Source organism: Chelonia mydas, chromosome 10 (assembly GCF_015237465.2).
Source record: "Chelonia mydas isolate rCheMyd1 chromosome 10, rCheMyd1.pri.v2, whole genome shotgun sequence".
Lineage (NCBI taxonomy): Eukaryota > Metazoa > Chordata > Testudines > Cheloniidae > Chelonia > Chelonia mydas.
The window spans coordinates 5905475-5926843 of record NC_051250.2 but is presented as its reverse complement, the minus strand read 5'-3'; the positions used below and the strand labels follow the sequence as shown (position 1 = coordinate 5926843).

Genomic DNA, 21369 nt, shown 5'->3' with positions numbered 1-21369 from the left:
TGCTGCTGAACCATCCTTTCCAAGGATGACTTTTAGCTCTGAATCATAGGGTCCAACTCCCATTGGAAAAACTCCGATTGACTTTAATGAAAGTTGGATCAACTCCCATAAAAAGCAAGAATTTTTGTACCAGCTTGTACCAAATGGCCAGAATTTGGGGGGAAATAAAATCATGGTGGAAGATAACTCAGGCTCACCTACAAAGGCTTTATTCCCTCTCCCGCTCCTCAGAAATCATCACCCTGCAAATTACACAATAAATTACAAGGTGCTCAGGAGACACTATAGCTCCTGCCAGATCAGCTCTGGAAATACTGGATTAGCTATTTGGGCCCAGATCCACAAAGATATTTAGGCTGCAGACTTCCATTGAAATCAGATGCCCACACCCAAGCCACATGTACCTTTCTGGATAGAATCAGAGCCAACAGGAAGCTTTCTATGATGAGTATACACTGTAGCTCATGCAGCTATCCAGCAGTGAACAAAGCATCAAGTGTAATTGTCTCCACCAGTGCAGACATATACCGAACCTATTCCAACCAGAACATGCTTTTCTAAAATACTGCATGTGGGCAAGCAGAAAAGGGTTATGTGCCAGAGATACACGGGAGTGACCAGGAGTCACTTGCTGAAGGCCATTGGGGGGGGGGGGGGGGGCGGGGGACACATAACAATCTTCAAATATGTAAAAGGCTGTTAGAGAGAATGGTGATCAGTTGTTCTCCATGTACACTGAGGGTAGGACAAGAAGCAATCGGCTTAGTATGCAGCTAGGGAGATTTAGGTGAGATATTAGGAAAAATGTTCTAACTCAAAGGGTAGTTAAGCTCTGGAACAGGTTATTTAGCAAAGTTGTGGAATCCTTACCACTTGAGGTTTTTAAGAACAGATTAGACAAACGCCTGTCAGGGATAGTCTAGGTATACTTAATCCTACATCTGCATGGGGGCTTGGACTAGATGACCTCTCAAAGTCCCTTCCAACCCTACATTTCTATGATTCAGGGGCCTATGGGAAACATGGGTTTTGTGGATCTCAGTCCGGCTCCAAGTAGAGTGACTATCAGGCATCACAAGAAACCACCACCCACATTGGGCACTGATGGACACCTGTATTAGCAAAGGCTGGATAGTTGATTGGGACCATGCCACTTTCTCAGCTCTATAGGTTCCTTCAATTGCAGGGCCAAGGCACATCAGCAGGAATATGGGGGAGCCTTGTATTGCCGTGGCTGGTATTGCGCCCGCTCTGCGAATTGGCTCTTCGGGCTGTCAGACACCTTTCACCAGCCACAAATTCATTTACAGTGAACATCCATCCATCTATTTGCATGTATTTGAGAGTGGATAACTTTTCTGGATATTTTGAGCATCTCTCCACATGTCATTCGAAATGCTGATTACATTGAATAACACCAGGAGGAATAAGGAGCATATGGTTTTTAAAGATCACAATGATACTGAAGATCAGGGGAGTCTTGTTTAGTTGCAATGCATGGGCAACAGCACCCTCTATTGCTAGATGAATTATCCCCTTCTGTTTTAGGCTGATCTCATTGAATTTCCTCCCAAAATGACAAACAGAATATGAAATATTCATCACCTTCTGGTCATTTCTTTTAACTCTGTGAAGATTTGTATTTAATTTATGTGCCTGGTAATAACCCAGATATTAAAATTTAATTTTAAGTTTTATGCTGTTGTAACTCTCAAAATGAAAATTAAACAGGTGCTACAGAGGTAGACATAATTCACAAGCGCTTGATTGGTAAAGGGTGTTGGTTGGGTTCTGGGGATGGTCTTTTTATTTTCTTTAAAGCAGATCAGTGAGAAATCGAACCTTGGGCTTTGCTGTAGGTTATCCAACATTATACCATAGCTATGTTCGTGTAAGCATAAGCATGTAACGAGCTGGGTAGTGTGTTTCTACACTGCTGCATTCTACCGGATGGACTCAAAACTGCTCCACCCTGGGCTGGTCTACACTAGAAAGTTACATCGACCTAAATTCACACCTCTGAGAGACACAGGCTGACGGAAGAATTATTCTGTTAGACTCATAGAATATCAGGGTTGGAAGGGACCTCAGGAGGTCATCTCGTCCAACCCCCTGCTCAAAGCAGGACCAATCCACAATTAAATCATCCCAGCCAGGGCTTTGTCAAGCCTGACCTTAAAAACTTCTAAGGAAGGAGATTCCACCACCTCCCTAGGTAACCCATTCCAGTGTTTCACCACCCTCCTAGTGAAAAAGTTTTTCCTAATATCCAACCTAAATCTCCCCCACTGCAACTTGAGACCATTACTCCTTGTCCTGTTGACCTAGCTACTGCCTCTCGCAGAGGTGGATTTACTACAGCGATTTACTTCTGTCGCTGTAGTAGGTGTCTACACTAGAGTGGCACAGCAGTAGTGTTTCTAGCGTGGACACGGCCTAGGTCTCCTGGGCTCTGCACTGCCAGCAGCTCCCGGCAGTGGGCTGTTCTTTCACCAAGAAGTTCCAAGCGTTCAGTACAGGGTCAACCATGAAACGCAGCGTTCCAGCGGGTCTCGGAAAGCTCTGCGGGATGCATCTGCTTCCAGGAAACAAACAAAGAGATGGCCGCGGTTGATGGGCAGTACGCCCAGTAACCAGGGGGCAGGCAATGCTGCAGCTGGACAACGTCTTGTCGCCCACGGGAAGGGCATGGATGACCTCAGGTGAGGTCACAGAGTAAATGCTACAGGGCCCAGGCCCTATGTGACCCTGAGGAGGGGGAGAGAGCCCCTACCAAAGGCTCCTGCGCCCCCTTGCCAGCCAGCTCTACCCACAAGGGTCAGCCCTTCCACACAAAGCAAGGGCACACTCTGCTTCCCCTACACCAGGTCCTCTGGCCCTTTAAGAGCAGGAGTACAGTCCCCCTCCCACTCTCATGGAACGCTCCCTCAGGCGCGGCAACGCCATTGGTTGGCACCGTCACTCCAGGCAACGGGGGGTCGGGGACGCTCACCGCCGCCCGGCTCGAGTTTCCCTACAGCGTAGAACGTTGCCCAGGCGCATCTGCTCTCCCATTGGCTGCCACCGTCGCCCGGGCAACGACGGGCGCGGCCGGGACGCTAACCCGTCACGGTCTCGGGTTTCCCAGCCGAAGGTTCACCCGCTCCCTGATTGGCTGGCCGCCGTCGCCGGGGCAACGGGAGGACGCTGAGCGCGGCGCCGCTCGAAGGCCCCGCAGCGAGCCGCGGCCTTTCCTGGTCGCGGTGCCCGGGGCCGGGCCGCTGTGCGGCGGGAAGCGAGCATGGCTCAGAGCGGGGTGCTGCTGACCAGGGAGCCGGCGCCGCAGGCGGTGCCGGTGTCCGAGCTGCCCATGAAGGCGTACGAGGCGGCGCTGAACACGGGGCCGGACTCCTCGTGCGGCCTGGCCACGGCCGGCTTCCGCACCGCCAAGTACCTGACCGAGGAGTGGCACCAGCACAACTACGCCCAGTACCACCAGGCCTTCGCCGACCGCGACGGCTCCGAGCGCTGCCGCCACGAGTCCCAGAGCCTGGCCGCCTACGCCGCCGCCCTGGCCCAGCGCACCCAGGAGGACTCCACCGCCAAGCTGGGCCAGCGCCTCCAGGACACGCACTTCTGGAAGGCCGAGCTCCAGAGGGAGACCGAGGACCTGAGCGCCGAGACCGACCTGCTGGCGGCCCAGAAAGTGCGGCTGGAGCGGGCGCTGGACGCCACCGAGGTGCCCTGCACCATCGCCACCGACAACCTGCAGTGCCGCGAGAGGAGGCAGCCGGGGGACCTGGTTCGGGACCAGGTGGAGACGGAGCTGCTGAAGGTGAGTGGGGCTGGGGCCTGCCCTGAGGCCCTTCCGCAGCCCCCCTCATCTCTAAAATGCCCAGGGGCTGCGATGATGGGCAGCGCCGCAGTACCCTAAGATAGACAGACTGTGGAGGTCACCGCCCATGGAGACCTGTCCCAGCAGAGCACAGACCTGGCTCTGCTTCCTGGCCTGGTGGCCTGTTGTGTTCCCAACGGTTTGGTTCTCACTGCTTGGGCAGGACCAGGGGAGACTAAAGTTCCTTGCCTGCTACCTCTCCCCCTTGGTCCTGGTCTTGATATTGAATCCGGCCCCTGTTGCTGCCAGCTCCACCTGGCAGGAGGGTTACACAAGCAAGATCAGAATGGAGGCCTCTGAGATCGACATGGAGCATCACATGCTGGCTTGAGACATCCATGGGCTGCACCTCCATATAAAATATAAGGTGCCAGTTAAGTGCCACCCTAGGTTCTTGGCTAGTTGCCAGTTGTAGCCCTTGGGTGGGCAATGTCCAGCCACCCTTCTCATAACTGTCTTCCTGGACATGGGATTGTTTTTGTCCTGCTGAGGGAAAGAAAGAGAGAGGTGGTGTTTCAACATAAAGCAGGATCTTTATCATGCTGCAAGATTGATACAGTATTGAGATTACGAGGTAGATGGGTGACAACTGTGTGGGGTGACAGCATAGGCAGGCAGAGGGCATATACAGGTGATAGTTTATTTCATGTTTGCTAAACTAAGTTTGTCAGAAAAGTAACAAATTTATTTGAGCATAAGCTTTCGTGAGCTACAGCTCACTTCATCCAATGAAGTGAGCTGTAGCTCACAAAAGTTTATGCTCAAATAAATTTGTTAGTCTCTAAGGTGCCACAAGTCCTCCTTTTCTTTTTGCGGATACAGACTAATACGGCAGCTACTCTGAAACATGAAATAAACTGTTTTGGAACATGTTCCCCAAAGAGAGCCTCCAGCAGAAACTTTAGCATCTGCTTTGGAGATGCTGGGATTTTCAATGCGATATTGTGTGCAAAATGCGTTGGGTCAAATTCTGCTCTCATAGCTGTACAATTCCATGAATGTAATTATGGTTGAACGGGCGTAACTGAGGACAGATTCTGGACCCATTTTGCATTCTGGAATGCTCCTTATTCTTGCATCTAAGGAATCAGTTAATACCTACTTTTTTGCAATCTCCAATATATTTTGAAGGTTCCAAAATTGATTCAGGATGAGTTATTGACCAGATTAAACGGCAATATTAGTACTTAACAAAAAACAGAGCCGGACTTCATAGTGGATGGGAAGCAATTAGGATATTATAGGAGTTCTTTAATTGGGATCATGCAGATGTTGTAACCAGTGTTCATGGGAATATTCTAGTTGATAGTAAAAATATGAGATTACCATTAGATAGCATAAAGGATAATGTAGTGGCCTGTCCTTCTGTTGCATAAACATTAACATGATTATACCCAGATTATCAAGCAGAAATTCTCTTCACAGGCTCTTGACGCTTTATGGAGAACTTTGTCAAACGTACATTTACAAAAATATTCATCTGGCATAGCTTATTTCCTGTATTACTCACCTGTTACTCACTGTTATGAAGGATACTTAGTTCATTTCTAAGGAGCCCATCTGCTCCTGCTGCTAGTTCTTCACTTTAAATCATAATTCTGTTTCTGATGACAAAGCATCAACAGCCAACTGGACCTGTCATAAAGAAAGAATGATGTGATTTCAGAAGAGGCATAAGCACCAGAAGCAAATGAACTCTTGAGAAGCTAAGATTCTGTTACCATGCCAATGACCTTTGCAAAGAGGAATGAGGGAAACGAATGAATAATATGAGAACAACAACAACAGTGCAAGAGTTAACTGAAATACATGAATTTTGCAGCAGAGATGTTTGCAAATAGAATGATTTGAAGTGAATTCTTTGTGACTTTGCCAGCTCTTTAAGACCTGGTTATGCTAAATGCCCCACTCTCATTCCAGGAAATCAATCTCTATCTTGTATGTCTTGCTCTTTCCAATCGTAGAATGGTAATACTTGTCACTCAGCCATGAGTTGTGACTGCTCATGGCTCAGATTTCAAAGCTAATGCATGTTTGTTAATGGTTTGATTTGCTGGTGGGTTTATTTCCATTTGCATATTGATTTGGAGGAGATACGCAGTTTTATTAAAGATTTGTTCCAAATCCTGTTCCTCTGTCCAACCACCTTCCATGCTAACCCCTCCCTCAAGCAATGGAGGATCAGAGCTGCTCATTCTAGGTTTGTCTTTTCCTCCTTCGGAACTGGGAAGGGACGATGGGCCATATGTTCCTCTCCCAGTGAAAACTCAAAGGTAGGGAAACAGCATTCTAAAGACACTACCTGGTCAGCTGTGTGGAGAGTCTGACATACCTTCTCTTGGGTAGAGGTTTTTTGATCGCATGGGGAAATTGAATTCCAGGGTGTCTGTGCAATCAATTCAGTCCCTTTTCACTGATTTCATGCCCCCCTACCCTACTAGGCTTGGCACATTCCAACCTTATTTCCCATGGTACAATACCCCCGATGTGGCAGTGCACTAATATCCATAGAATCATAGAATTGTTCAGTTGGAAGGGACCACAGGAAGCCATGCTGAGGCAGAAAGGTCTATTTAGCCCGCCCTGACAGGTGTTTGTCTAACCTGTTCCAGTGCTTAAATCCTTAGAGTTAAAAAGGTTTTCCTAATATCTAACCTAAATCTCCCTTGCTGCAAACTAAGCTGATTACTTCTTCTCCTACCAGGTGTGCTTGGCAAGGAGCCCCGTTCATTCCCCCTGGGAAATCTGTTATTTGTGGGGATGGATGTATCAAGTAGAGTGGTTACTCCCTGGCCCCCCAAATCCACACAGCTGTAGCTATGTGGGGGAGGTGGAAACAGGCAGAGAAGGTTACCGCTCCCATTTCCTGTCATTTTGGGACCTTTTTACTGATATGTGGGATCCTTTGCTCTCCTCTGCTCTGCAGTGTTCAGATCCTGTATTATGAGAGTCCCTGAAAGATAGGCACCTTCTCAGCAGCGCTTGGACACATGGAAGTTAGGAGCCTAAATACCTTTGATGATCTGGGCAATGGTGTTTATAGAGACAGCACCAACAGACACGCAAGCTGAGGAAGCCCTTTGCATGGAAGGGTAATTTCCTTTTCCTTCCAGCAGAAGTCACTTTAGCAGATGACCACAGTAAGAAACCAGGGGTAGCTAGAGGGAAGATTTCCTGCTACTTTTTGTCATATAGAGGGTTTCAGCCTCTCTCTCCTAGAGGCAGTAGAGGGAGGAGTCATATTGAGAACACATAGGGTGATATGTAATACTGCCTGTTTCACTACTACCATAATGAGGGATGAATATGTTCCAGTGAAAGATCTTCAGGTGAGTAATATAAATCAGATGTGTAGTACTTAGGTGACTTTTACTTAGAAAGGAGTGAATCAGCTTAGATGACGTATTGAAGTGAGGTATTTTAAGGGCAGTTCCGGTTAGGAAAGGGAGGTTGGAGGAAGGAGCAGAATGGTCTTTCATGATGAATAAAGATGTATCCATGTAAGTTACATCATTTTTCTTTCTTCCAACATCAGACTACTGCACGTGAAATATCTGAACTCAGGAAAAGATAAACATGTATCTAACTCTGAATGATGTATTTGACTATCATAGCACATCTCATCATCTACTCTAAATCTCCTATGCGTCATTGTAATGCCAGATTAATAACTTTGTGTGCCTGCATCTAATATTATATTATAAGCACTAGCATGGGCTTGTCACATGGTGGTATAAATCATGTGTCAGGTATGTATATTTTGCATGTCAAATGGTATTTCTACACATGCAGTCTCCAGATTGATTAATTTAGGGCCAAATACCACCCTGGTTTAAACAGAAAACTCTGCTTATACCACCCTGGCTTAAGAAACTCACAAACATTTGCTTTTAAAAATTCCCATTATTTTCTCCAAGTGATATTAATGAGATGCACAAAATTATGCATTGTGATGGATTTATCACTAGATTCATTCTACTTAGGAAAGCACCATCTATAGCACCATAAAACTAAAACCTGTAATAAAATAAATTACCTACTAAATTTTAAACTGTAAAATGTTCATTTTGTTTTAAATTGACAATCATTTTATGATGGTCATGAAGATTATTATTCTTAACTATGGAAAAGAAAACTGAAAATTAAATGAGATCCCTTTAGATTCCATGACATTTCATTTTAATAGATGAGATGACCAGATATACATGAGAACATAAAAGACTGGAATGAGAACATATCGTCCATCAAGTCCGATACTTACAACTCTGAGAAATACAAATCTACATTAATGTCATCCTCTGAACTACAAAAGTGCTGCTAGTGACTAAAATCCTTTAATAGTCCCTTCCTCTCATAATATATGAAGGGTCTTCAAGCTAATTAATACTACACTTCCATGCACACTCTAAATAAAGGTAATATAGACTCATAGAATCATAGGGATGTCGGGCTGGAAAGGATCTTGAGAGGTCATCAAGTCCAGCCCCCTCTGCTCAGGCTGGACCAAGTAAATCTAAACCATCCCTGACATGCATTTGGAGATTTTTAAGAACCGGTTGGACAATGATGGGATTCCACAACCTTGAAAACCTATTCCACACTTAACTACCCTTAGAGTTATAACAACCCTTACCATATTTGACGACTGTTATCAAGTCGTCCCTCAATCTACTTTTCGCCAGATTAAACATGTCCAGTTTTTTTAAATCTGTGCTCATAGATCAGGTTTGCTAAACCGTGTTTCATTTTTGTTGCTCTCCTCTGGACTGTCTCCAATTTGTCCACATCTTTCCTAAATTATGGTGCCTATAATTGGACACAGTACTCCAGGTGAGGCCTCACCAGTGTCAAGTAGAGTGGGACAATTACCTCCTGGGTCTTACGTATGACACTCCTGTTAATACATCCCCAAAAGATATTAGCCTTTTTCATAACTGCATCACATTGTTGACTCATATTCAATTTGTAATCCTCTGTAACCCCTGGATCCTTTCCAGCAGTATGACCACCTAGCCAGTTTTGTAGCTGTGGATTTGATTTTTCCTTCCTCATATACATTCTATAAATATATTCTACCACTTGTTAAACCACAAACCTCTCCCCATGGGGAGTCACAGAGTGATGGCAGGATTTGGTCCTAATTAGCAGTGCTTCCAGACTCTGACTCCCTTTATCATGGATGCTCATGGAAGCAGTGAAATTTCAAACAGCACCAGGCTGTGTTCCCCTGCAGGCCTGGGGAGCCAACTCCTCTGCCCCGTCCCAGCTGGCCTGCTCCAAATCTGCAGCCTTGAACTCTGTGGAGCCACATGGAGGCACTTCTGCAGGTTTGGGGTTGGGGAAAGAGAGCCATGCTGCAGAGGCAAAACTTCCCCTTTTTTTAAGCACAACTAGGGTTGCCAACTTTCGAATCACACAAAACCGAACACCCTTAGCCCCACCCCTTCCCTGAGACCCCACCCCTTCTCACTATATTCCCCCTCCCTTGGTGGCTCGCTCTCCCCCACCCTCACTCATTTTCACTGGGCTGGGGCAGGAGGTTGGGGTGTGGGAAGGGGTGAGGGCTCTAACTGGGGGTGCGGGCTCCGGGGAGCGGGCTTCCTAACCCTATCCCTAATCCTAACCAGACACCTGGTCACCCTAAGCACCACACCAGCTCCATTTCCTAGACAGATATGAAGGGGAGCATTTTGCATTGGTGAGCATGAATCATACATAGCTCAATCATACTCATCCCTCTGTCTCTTATGTGGTAAGATGTCTTCAGTTCTGAGTCTGTGAAGATTTACACATGTGCACAACTTTAGGCACTGAGCAGGCCCACTGAACTTAGTGGGTTAAAGATAAGCACATGCATACATTTTGGAGGATTGGGGCCTTAATCGGGAATATTTAGTGTCCAATCCCACGGCTTTTATTCAGGCAAAACTCCCACTGAACTTTGCCTGAGTAATAATGCAGAAATTTGGGGGCCTGTAGGTGTCTTTTGCTAGTTTGAACATACTCTACGTTTATTTGCACACACTGTTTCAGGGTAAGAGGGAAGCTCATCTACTTTAAGGTTTGGAGTTAAATCAGGAATCCTAAACCTTCCCAAAGAGCTAAAAGGCATTGTTACTGACGTGGTTTCTGGCTGTATGTTTCATGAGGTTGCTCTGCCAGTTTATGCAGCTTAAGAATTAGCATGGAGTTTATTTTAAATGTCATGAAAAATCATATGGCAGATCAGCATGCAGAAGTGGTTGTTATTTAAACCTGTGTGTCTGGAGCACATTAGGTTTATCTACTTCCCACTAGCATTATGGCTGCCGTTGATTATGGCTATTGCTTCTGCATTTCTTAAGTATTCTATTTAAGTGCACATCTCCCCCAGCAGAAATGCAGTTACTTTTATTGTAGGTCATTCAACAAAAGTCTCCTTTATTTTAGTACCGCATCTCTTTTGCCATGTAAGAGACCTATTAATTGGTAATGGAAGGCTTTTCATATTCAAAGCTGTGCAATTAAATTGCACATTGACCATAGGTAATACTATTGCCTCTTTATTTAAACTGAGGATACACCACACAACATGAAATCAATTATCTTTAATGGCATTTCAAATCTCGGGTCTTGCTAAATCTTTTAAAATATTTGTAACAAAATGGTGCTGTCTAACAATTCAACCCTCGTAACATTTCCTTCCTTGGTATTCCTGATTGCAAGGGCAGTTTATTAAAGAGACACTGTCAACTTTTTTTAATAGGTTTCATTTTAACAGTGCATCTCAGAATCTTAAAAATGCCATTTTCACCCTGATCAGACTTGTCCTTTTTCTGTTTAAAATAAATTGTTCTTTATTATTTTCCTCCTTTGTTTCTTATGGAGAATAAGCTGATGTGTCAGTGGCTTGTATACATCCTTATTTGTCTAAAACATTGTAACATAATCAACTGGTGCAAGCACAGTTCTAAGAATAGTGTTTGATAGTAAATATGTTCTCTCTCTGCTGGCCAGATGACTGTCATTGGAGTAAAATAGCAACATTAATGAGGAGTTTTTTAATGCCCTGTAGCTCTTTTTAATGTCTAGGCCACAAATAATAAGCGGAGGAAATAAGGTAGGAAATGTGGTATCTTTTATTGGACCAGCTAATAAATAAAAGTGCACAAGCTTCCAGGTCAGAAAGGTCATTTCATTAAGTATTGGTACTTCAGGAACAAAGCAAACTTCTTACAACCTAAGATGCTTCCTTGTTCAGTAAAGGATATTTTAAAATACAGACTTTTAGTTTCCTATCCAAATAAATTTAATTATGAAATTAGCATGATACATCAGTTCAACCTGGGGCTTTAGACATCTGTCCCATTATCAAGGAGGTGGGTCAACTCTTCAGGGCATAAACTAATCACCTGCTGGCTTTAGGAGACAATTGTTCCTCCATCTACAACATTGTTGAACTGACTAGATGCATTATGAGATTTTTCCATATTCCTTGGTGTTGTCCATTACCAGATGCAGGATTCTGGGCTAAGTTGGTCTGATCCTATATGACAAAGCTTTGAAATTCAATAGATTATTTTTCAGTGGGTGCCTTAAAGCCATTTAAACATACAATAATTTTGTAAAAGGTCTAGCACCAACATCTATATATCAGCCTATACTGTTGCAAATCTTGTCTTAAATATGATAAAACATATTCCTTCCTCTTAATATACATGCAGTATTAAAACAACAAATTCTAAAGAACGGAAATACTTTAAGCATTAGTCACAAACCTGTAATTTATTGAGTGAATTCAATGTTGATTGATCTACCTTATATTTGAATCATATCTAACTCCTCGGAAGATCTTGACAAAGTCTTTACAATAATGAAAAATAGTGTCACAAAGAGAATGGATAATTAGTGGACAATTTAGCAATGCACCAGTAGTGGTTGAAAGCAAAGGTCTCTGAAAATGGGATGTACTGAATATCATAATTTTTATATTTTTATCTAGGAAGTTGAACTTATCAGAAATGTACAAGAACTTCTGAAGAGAACTTTGATGCAAGCTGTTAACCAGATGCAGTAAGATGCTTTTCACTGTTCCTAAGTACTTAATGATTTATAGGACCAAATTCATTCCTGACCTCTATGGACACAACTGTCAGTAGGTGAAATTCACAAGGCCTATGCACTACCTACCATTCTATTTAAGCCCTCAAAATAGATACAATTATGTATATGGAAAGGCAGCATTGTAAGCAAGCCAGGTGGTGTAAGAGAAGTGCCATGTCTTTTTGTAGCAATAGTTTCCATTATTCTATAACATTAGGTCAGATTTTTTATCTTGCTTTCAAATAGATCTGTCTAGTTCTGTGATGGCTCAAAATTGCATTTAAGTAGAAGTACAGTAAAAACATTTTATTCTGTTGAAGTCACTGCTCTATTGCATTGGGACTAGTACAGCTATTTTAAAATCTCTTTTTAAACAATTTGTTAGAAAAAAGTACCCTTGTGCCCCCTGAGCTGTTGCCGTCAGATGTGAGTATGAATTAAGGAAGTGAAAAAACCTGACAGTATCTTTGCTAGTATGGAAGTCTGTTTGCTCTTGAAAAGTAGTGTTTACATTTAGGTTACAATATACCTGTCTGAAGATAAGATGTTTACTAAATTCTAAGGTATTTCAAGGTGAGGCAATTAATAGTACACATTACATTTCAAAATCTTTTATTCTTATCAGCCAGCATTTGTCTTATTTTCTTAGATATAAAGCAGAATATTATTTTAATAAAGAATGCTTATAAAAAGTGGAATCACACAACAATTTCAAATAGTTTAATTACCTCTGTGATGGGTTACCCCCCACTCCGGGATGCCACCTGATGTACTGGGGTACCACTGAGCCCTCCTATTCCATCAGCCTGGGCTCCCTTACTCTGGCCTGCTGAGCCAGGCCCTCAAGCCTCCTCCAGCACACACACAGGTAGGGACACACCAGCTGCGGAATGACATGGATACTGAAATCAGCTCTGCATGGGAAGACTCAGCTAGGGAATTGCCCAGCACTCAAGTGCACACCCCTGCTGGGGTGCAAACCCAAAATTGTTTTGTCTGTGATGCACAGAGAACTATACAGCGTAAGCTTATTGAAATTCACCTCCTCCCTCAATGTGGAGGAAGATATGCACAGCTTCCCCCCCCCCCCCCCCCCCCCCCCGCCCTGTTATGAATTCCACAAACTGGGTTTAGAGAAAACAAAAGCAAGCTTATTAACTACACAAGACAGATTTTAAGTTTTTATAAGGGATAGCAAACAGATCAAAGCAGATTACTGAGCAAATAAAACAAACACGCAAACTAAGCTTAATACACTAAAGAAACTGGTTACAAGTAGTAATTTCTCACCCTAAATGTTGTTTTAGGCATTTCTTTCACAAGCCAGACACCTTTTCCAGCCTGGGCTCAGCTCTCCCCGCCCCCCCCCGCCCTTTTGTCTTTGTTTCTTAGGCCTTGTCTACACTGCCACTTTACAGTGCTGCAACTTTCTCGCTCAGGGGTGTGAAAAAACACGCCCCCCTCCCCTCCCCCCCCCCCCGAGCACTGCAAGTTTCAGTGCTGTAAAGAGCTCTCTCTCAGCGCTGGTGCCACGACTACACAGCCACATTACAGTGCTGCTGCAGCTTTAGATGTTTGCTGCAGTCATCCTGGGCGGGGGTTCAGTGAAGAAAGAACCCTGATTAACTCTCTTCCCTCCCTTAAATAGGATTTACATATGGCAGGAATCCTTTGTCTTTCAGTGTGATTCCCACCCCCCTCAGTGGAAAAATATTGGTATTCTATGTTGGAGTCCAGTACCAGGTGACATGACCACATGACCCTGCAGTGTCAAAGCAGCCATGAGACAAAGGCCATTTGTAGCATCCCAGGAAGCTTCTCCAAAAGGTGGGAGATTAGCATCTTCAAAGACCTATTGTTCTCCTTAATGGTTCATTGACTTGTCCCCAGCTAACCAGCCAGGCTGATTGCATTTTGTCTGGTGGGCGTTCCTCAGGGGCAAACACTTTTGTAGTTAAGATGTATAGTCAATATTCCGAAGTTTAGATACAAAAATGCATACAAATAGGATAATCATATTCAGTAAATCATAACCTTTCCAATGATATCTCACATGCCTTATCTTGCACAAAACATATCATAGTTATGCTATAATCATATTATAACAATATTTCTATGAAGAATACGGGCTGTTGTGTTGCAACCTCCATCAAAGCACAATACAGGATCTATTGAGTTCAGACTTTACTTTGTATTAATAATTGTTTTAAGATCGTCTTGGTGTAGCATTACATAGGTTAACATTTGTAGACTTTTTGATTCCTTAGTTCATACTGACATCTGGTGGTAATAGGCGAGAGAAAAATGGTACATTTTATAACTAACTGTTGCTAAAGATCTTTAAATTAATTGTGGTAGGCAGGAGAGATTTAATTTAGAATAAAGCAACAGGTTTAATTTTTAATGTCATTATACTGTGTTTTCCGAGGATCAAATCATGCTGTCTCCTTGATAAAAACTTTGGGTGAGTGGGAAAGAGGACTAAGAAAAACATGTGGGTCACATTATGGAGTTCCCATATGGGCCCCCTGTCCACCAGGATTACTCTGTGAAACCCCAGGTCCAGCTCCGCACCTCACCATCAGACCTCCAGCTATTGCAGTTAGTACAGAGGAGAGTTGAGGTGGAGGGATGGAAGTGGGTAGTAGGGTGCTGCTGTGCAAGGTTGGGGAAATAGATTTTGGGCTGGAATTTTCAAAGGATCGGAGGAGGGTTAGCTACCCAGCTTTCTTTGAAAGTCCTAGGCTCTGTCCTCTGGACTCATACATTTTCATGATGTTTTTGCAAGGTCGTATTATTTTTCCAGCACTGATTTGTGGTAATCTTCACCTTTTTAGATTAAATCGAGATCACAAGCAGATTTGTGAAATGGATTGGTCTGATAAGGTGGAAACATACAACATTGATGACAAATGTGGAAGATACAATAATCAGAGCACCAACATCCAGTTCCATCCCAGCTCATCAAAGTTTGAGGAAAGGTGAGGACTACTTGTTATTAACCTATACAAGGAAAGCCATTGAGATGTAAAGGATCCTCTGTATCAGCTAAAACCACACCATTTTTGTATATAAGTTTATTTTATACCAAACAAATACATATTATGTTTGCAAAAATATCAGTTCTTAGCAATAATTTGTTATAAACATTTGGGTGGGGTGTCATTCAAAACCCATTGAAGTCAATGCAAAGGCTCGATTAGATTGAATTACAGAAGGCCCTGGGTTAGTTGTTGAAAGAAAAGTTATATAGAACAGAATTTTATTGCTTAACTATTATAAATGTCACTTTTTTCCTTCCAATCACTATTCCTGCAATGTAGTTTACAAAATGTTATATAGTTCCTTCTGATGCTCAACAGATGGCAAAGTATTACCATAGAATCATATTTCAATCTGCTTTGTAGATAAAGTAGACATGGGTTGTAAAGCTTAATTGGCTAGAAATCCTAGTGCTTATGTACCGCTGTCTTAACAATGTTTGCCACTCTCAGTATAGTTAAAATGTATGATTGATTCTTATTTTTTGTTTTGCCTTTATTCTATTTGTTAAAGGTGATAGAACTTCTGATGATTCTATTTAGTGTATCTCTCTCTGCTTCAGAAGTGAGAGGACAGGTGAGAGTATTCCCATCTGCTGTTCCCCCATGTTTCATTTACAGTAATACTAACGGGTGCAGGAAAGCTTATGGGATGATAAAACCCAAGGAAATGGAACTGGTTTGGCTTTTCTGGTTTGGCTTTTCTTTTCCATTGCAACTTGAACAAAGGTGTTCATGAGAGTGATTCCTGCCCTATCCCTTACAGTGCCTCAACGCCTGAAACCTGGGCAAAATTCAGCCATGACAACATCTATAGGGCAGAGCGAGAGCGACTGGCTTCCATCAACCTCCGTTTATTGATTGACAATATCCTTCATGACACAGCTGAGGATCTCCACTTGCAGTGCGCTGCTGTCAATGAGGCTTTTGCTAAACGCTGTGAAGAGATGGAAGATGCAAAACACAAACTGGAACATCATTTGAAAAAAGTAAGGGTGCCCCTGAGTTTATTGGCTAAGCTGCTTCCATTAGTTTTCACACATATTGAGATCATCACCGCAGAATGATCAAGAAAGAAGAGTTGCTTAGTCCATTTAGAGTATAGAATAGTATTTTGTGTCAGTTTAGTATCTGATAGGGTTTCCAGTTGTGACCCCGATTCAGCAGAACATCTAAGCACATGATTATATTTAAGTGTGCTTAAGTTCCCTTATTGTCACTGCATCACTAAATCACGGTGGACTTAAAATGCATGCTCAAAGTTAAGTACATGCTTAAGTGCTTTGCTGAATCAGGGCCTAACTCCTGCCCTGGCAAGGAGATGAACTTTATGATCTAATAGGTGTTTCCCACCTGTCTATCTGTAAAGTACTAGGTCAATATTCATCTCAGGTGTAGCCCCACTGAAGTCAGTGGAATTAACCCAGGGTGGATTTTTCCCACTGTATCCATGTGTGAAGAGTACACAGTGTGCATCTTGCTGTACATGCAAGACATGTACACATACAACATAGACTCCTATTTAAAAGCTATTAATAGGGTGAGATGTTTCAAGATGTTGTTGGAGACAAAGTAAAAAGCTTTGGATCCCATTGAAGGGCAGCTCTGAGCTAGCAGAGGACAGGTGGGGGCGGGGATAGAGAAATGGTAACATTTTTATGAACATGTCACTCCTAAATAGAAGCATCCACAGTAGTGTGCATTATGGTGCCTTTTCCATAACTTATCTAATAAACTAGACAGAGCATTTTTACTGTGACTGTACCTCTTCAAGGGAAGATTACAGTAGTCAGTATCATATACATCACTGCCAGTAACCACTAGTTCAGTGGTTCCCAAACTTGTTCTGCCGCTTGTTCAGGGAAAGCCCCTGGCGGGCCGGGCCGGTTTGTTTACCTGCCGCGTCCACAGATTCAGCCAATCGCGGCTCCCAGTGGCTGTGGTTCGCTGCTCCAGGCCAATGGGAGTTGCTGGAAGCAGCGGCCAGTACGTCCCTCAGCCCACACTGCTTCCAGCAGCTCCCATTGGCCTGGAGCAGCGAACTGTGGCCAGTGGGAGCCACGATTGGCCGAACCTGCGGACGCGACAGGTAAACAAACCAGCCCGGTGTGCCAGGGGCTTTTCCTGCACAAACGATGGAACAAGTTTGGGAACCACTGCACTAGTTGCTTCCCAAGATTATTTTTATTATTATACTCTTAAAAAGCGAGCATTTAGCATGGTACACTGTGCATTCTAAATGTATTACCTACTGTGTGTAAGGACAATACCATTGGTATGGTATTTGTTTTTTAACGGCATCCACTGTAATACTACTGAAGTTCTATGGGCATTAATGTCAATTTCCATTTTGTTTTTTCTCCTTAAAGTCCAAAGGTGCAACAAACTGACATTCAGCAGCTCATGACTGAATGATTCTGTGAAAATGTGTAATACCTTGTAAAAAAAAAAATCAGAAATACAGATTCATGGGCCTTGATTCTACTCATTTTCACTGATTTAATTCTGGAGTAACTCCATCAAAGTCAATGGAGTTCACTGGTTTTAAAGTAGATAAAGTGAGAAATCCTGATTCTTTTCATAGTGATTTCAGCTTCACTAATGCCAGAAATCTGTGAACATAAGCACAGGTAATCTTTCTGATCTAATTTAAAATAGCCTGTCACTTTTTGAGTAATTTACATTAATTGCAGTGCCAGAAATGATTTACTGAGACGGATTGTGCCATGAACAGGTTCTGATGAGAGTACAAATAGACTGTAGTATTTAATCAGCTGCAAATATTCTTCAGCTTCTCTTTAAAATGGACATCAGACTTTTCACTCTGCTCAGTTTAGGAACAGAGATAAGGAGAAAAAAGAGCTTTATAGGGCCTTTGCAACTCCCATATTCTGGCATCAACAGGCTACCTAGCAGGAGCAAAACTACTGTTGATTCCTTGGGAGCATGAAGAGGCCCCATCATTTGATGTCTGTAAAGTGCTATACACACTAATAGTACCATATAAGTTAAATTTATTGTCTTAAACTTGTCTTTTTTCATGGATATTCTCTTCAAACAGACTCTTAAAGAGATTGGAGATCAAGAAAACAACATTGCTGCTCTCAAACAAGCTATTAAGGACAAAGAAGCTCCGCTGAAAGTGGCTCAGACAAGGCTGTACGACAGATCTTTTAGGCCCAACGTTGAGCTCTGCAGAGATCCAGCACAATTCAGGTAAACACATTAAAGAGAGAGTCATTAAAAACCCCAATTATATCAAAGACATTTTTAGAGAACTTCTGCCTGGCAGAGACATAGAGACATACAGTGGCAAAGAAATAAATGGTTTACCCATTCACAATAAGGTGTTATTGTGAATGGGTATATCATTGACTTCAATGGGTTGACATAGATTCAATGAAGTTTTACCCATTGATGCCAGTTCTGAAATGTCAATTATCTAATCCCCAAGTTTAACAATGTCACTGCCACTGTTGTATGAAATATGTTGACATTTAGTTTTGTAGCATGTGACCTTCAGCTCTTAATTACTGGGCTTGATTCCAATACCTTTCACTGATGTGAACTGGGAGTTATGCCATTGAAATCAGCGTAAAGAAGATCTGAATCAGGTCCAACATGTTTATAAATAGAGAATCCATAAACATATCTGTCCGCTTTCTTCTTTGAACAGTGGGGGTCTTTACTTATCCAACTGATCCAAAATAACCTGACAGGTTGTAGATAATTTGCAGACGGTATGCTCTTGGCAGAGGTTCATTGGGAGGTGGATTATGCGGTGAATCAATTATGCTTCAAGCACTGCGAATATAAATGGGCTGTGCATTTCTAGAAGCTGAGAAAACTCATCAGCTCCTCCAAAGAACTTGCTGATGGCATTCGATTTTCAGTAATAATCCATTTAAAAACTGGAGGGCAATAAATCCTTTCAAATTAAAGGTCGGAATGTAATTTGTTACTCTTGATCTCATTATTGTGCTTGTAATTGATTCTCCCACATGTGTTTTTTTTCCCCTGCCCTTAGGAAAATTTGTGATCAGCTTTCCCAGGTGGTTATAGCAAAAATATACAACATTCAAAGCCAATATGCTGCTTCTCTCCTCTGTATAGTGATTCGATCATTTTACTTAATTCAAATGCTTTATGCTATCTCAGACACATTCCTTTAGGCCCTGATTCAGCAAACCATCCCTAGTCAAAGCTCTTAAACATGTGCATTGCTTCTAATAGGATATAAGGACATGCTTAAGTGCTTTGCTGAACAGGGATGTGTTTAATTGTTTTTCTGAAATGGGGCCTTATATTGTTTCACTTTACTCCTCTCCCCCCAGTACATACCCCTTATATATAGCATCCCCTTCTCCCAAGAAATAAACATTTGGGGGGAACTTTCAATGAGAGTCTTGCACCTAACTGCCTTTTATGGCTTTGAAACGCTTCTCTACAATTCATTCTAAAAAGACCTAAGGAACGTGTTGTGATCTCACTTACATCAATGTACATCTGGAGTAACACTATGGGCTTCAGTAGTTCCTCCAGTTGTACACCAGCGAACAGAGGTAAAAATTTCGGCTTACATGAACGTTCAGACAGTCAAAAATCAATCAGTCATCTAAACCATCTTTAGCCCTTCAGTTGTTAACATAGGATGCTTGCAGAATGGAATAGTATCTAGGACAACATATCATTCTTTCATGACTATTCCAAATGGGGAAGGGTTATCTTGGAGTTTGTTGAGCATATTTTTTACAATGTAAATTTTAGGAGACCTTTATAATTACAGTCGTTTGAAATTAGTCCTAGCTTTATGTTTATTGGAAGAGACTTCATTCACAGCTCGGAGAGCAGCTTCATTTCATAATCCTTTAGCCCAAAGTCTATAGCACCCACCAGGCCCTGCTAGCCGTTGTACAGACTAACACCCAATTACTGGGCTGTTGAGTTTCAGAAGAACAAAGACGGCTAACCAGAGAACTATAACAGCTCACGTGCCTTTGGAGCCTTCCTCTAATTTTGATTACTTATTTAATTCTATTCAGGTTGATCAGTGAAGTTGAAGAACTGACAGAGTCCATTGAGTCTCTGAAGCAGAAACTACTGGAGGCTGAACAGTCTCTGAGGAACCTGGAAGACACGCGGATGAGTCTGGAGAAGGAGATAGCTGTGAAATCGAACAGCATTTTTATTGATAGGCAGAAGTGCATGGCCCATCGCACGCGATACCCTGTTGTCCTTAAACTAGCAGGTTACCAGTAGCAATACTCTCTGTATTAATGATGTGAAGATTGGTAGAAAATCTTAACCAAAGATATTTAATTTTATAATAAGTGTGTAATATTATAGTCAATAAGAAACAGAATTCGCTGTTAATTTCCTTTATTTAAATAAAAATGCATAAGCAATAAAAATAAATAAGCATTGGCTGTGGTTCTTGCATTTGCATTCCACCTAAAATTTGATCTCTGTTTTCTTTATGCTTGTGTAGTTCATACAGTATGTGATGTTTCAGGGCTTTTTTCCTCAGATCAAATAAATGAACCTGCGGGTTTTGGAACAAAGAAAGGCTTTTCTAGCTCCATTGTTTTCAAGCAACTTTACAGTGAACAAATAAGTGTGCTTGGGAAATAGAAGAACCCACACTTCAGTAAGGAAACAGATTAAATAGATTTTAGTTTCAAGCTGCCCAAGGGTTATGAAAGTAAAATTGTAGTTTTCACAGTCATGTGACAGTCTGAATACTAACTACACATAGCAAACCCATGATACCTGGATGTATAATCTGGCATTGGATGAAATGATTTTAAAAAATCAAAACCAATTAGTTTACTTTTAAAAGAGAAGCTAAACAGCTAGTGAACAGGGAATGCTCTTTTTTCTCACTGTCTTTACCACTGTCAGAGTCTACCTTTGATCTTTTCATGCTATTTTCACTGGCATCAATGGAAGTAGTGTATGTGGATAGATAGTGAAATGTAACCCATGTTGGGCAGTCAAAAGACACATCAATTCCATCTGCATCAATGGAACCCTGTAACATATATCATCATTCATCTCAGGTCACAGGTGCCAGTTTGCTGGATTTGTGATATACAGGATAAAAGGGGTTAAATGAAATAGATGTCCATTAAGACAAATTCATTGTCTCCTACATTACATATTTTTTATTTTTAAAAGATAGTTTAGAAACTCCTTAACTCTGCATGGTCACTGCCTTATTTTCCTAAGTATGAGAGTACATTCATGTAACTGTTTTGCTCTCAGACAGTTATTTGTTCATTCATCTCTTACGTTGACACAGGAGGTGCATATCAGCTTTGGTCTCCAGTTGTTTTGTATTCATGATTTTTTTTAAATAAAACATTGTCCTTG

At 42.3% G+C, this 21369-nt stretch overlaps 1 protein-coding gene across 1 annotated transcript; it reads left to right on the top strand.

Moving 5' to 3' along the window:
- Nucleotides 1-3108: 3108 nt before the first annotated feature.
- Nucleotides 3109-20439, top strand: TEKT4 (tektin 4). Its single transcript, XM_007060050.4, has 6 exons — nt 3109-3814; nt 11856-11926; nt 14794-14937; nt 15764-15986; nt 18059-18213; nt 20040-20439. The coding sequence occupies exons 1-6, from the start codon at nt 3281-3283 to the stop codon at nt 20254-20256; spliced, it is 1344 nt and encodes a 447-aa protein (XP_007060112.3). The 5' UTR covers nt 3109-3280; the 3' UTR covers nt 20257-20439.
- The last annotated feature ends 930 nt before the right edge of the window (nt 20440-21369 follow it).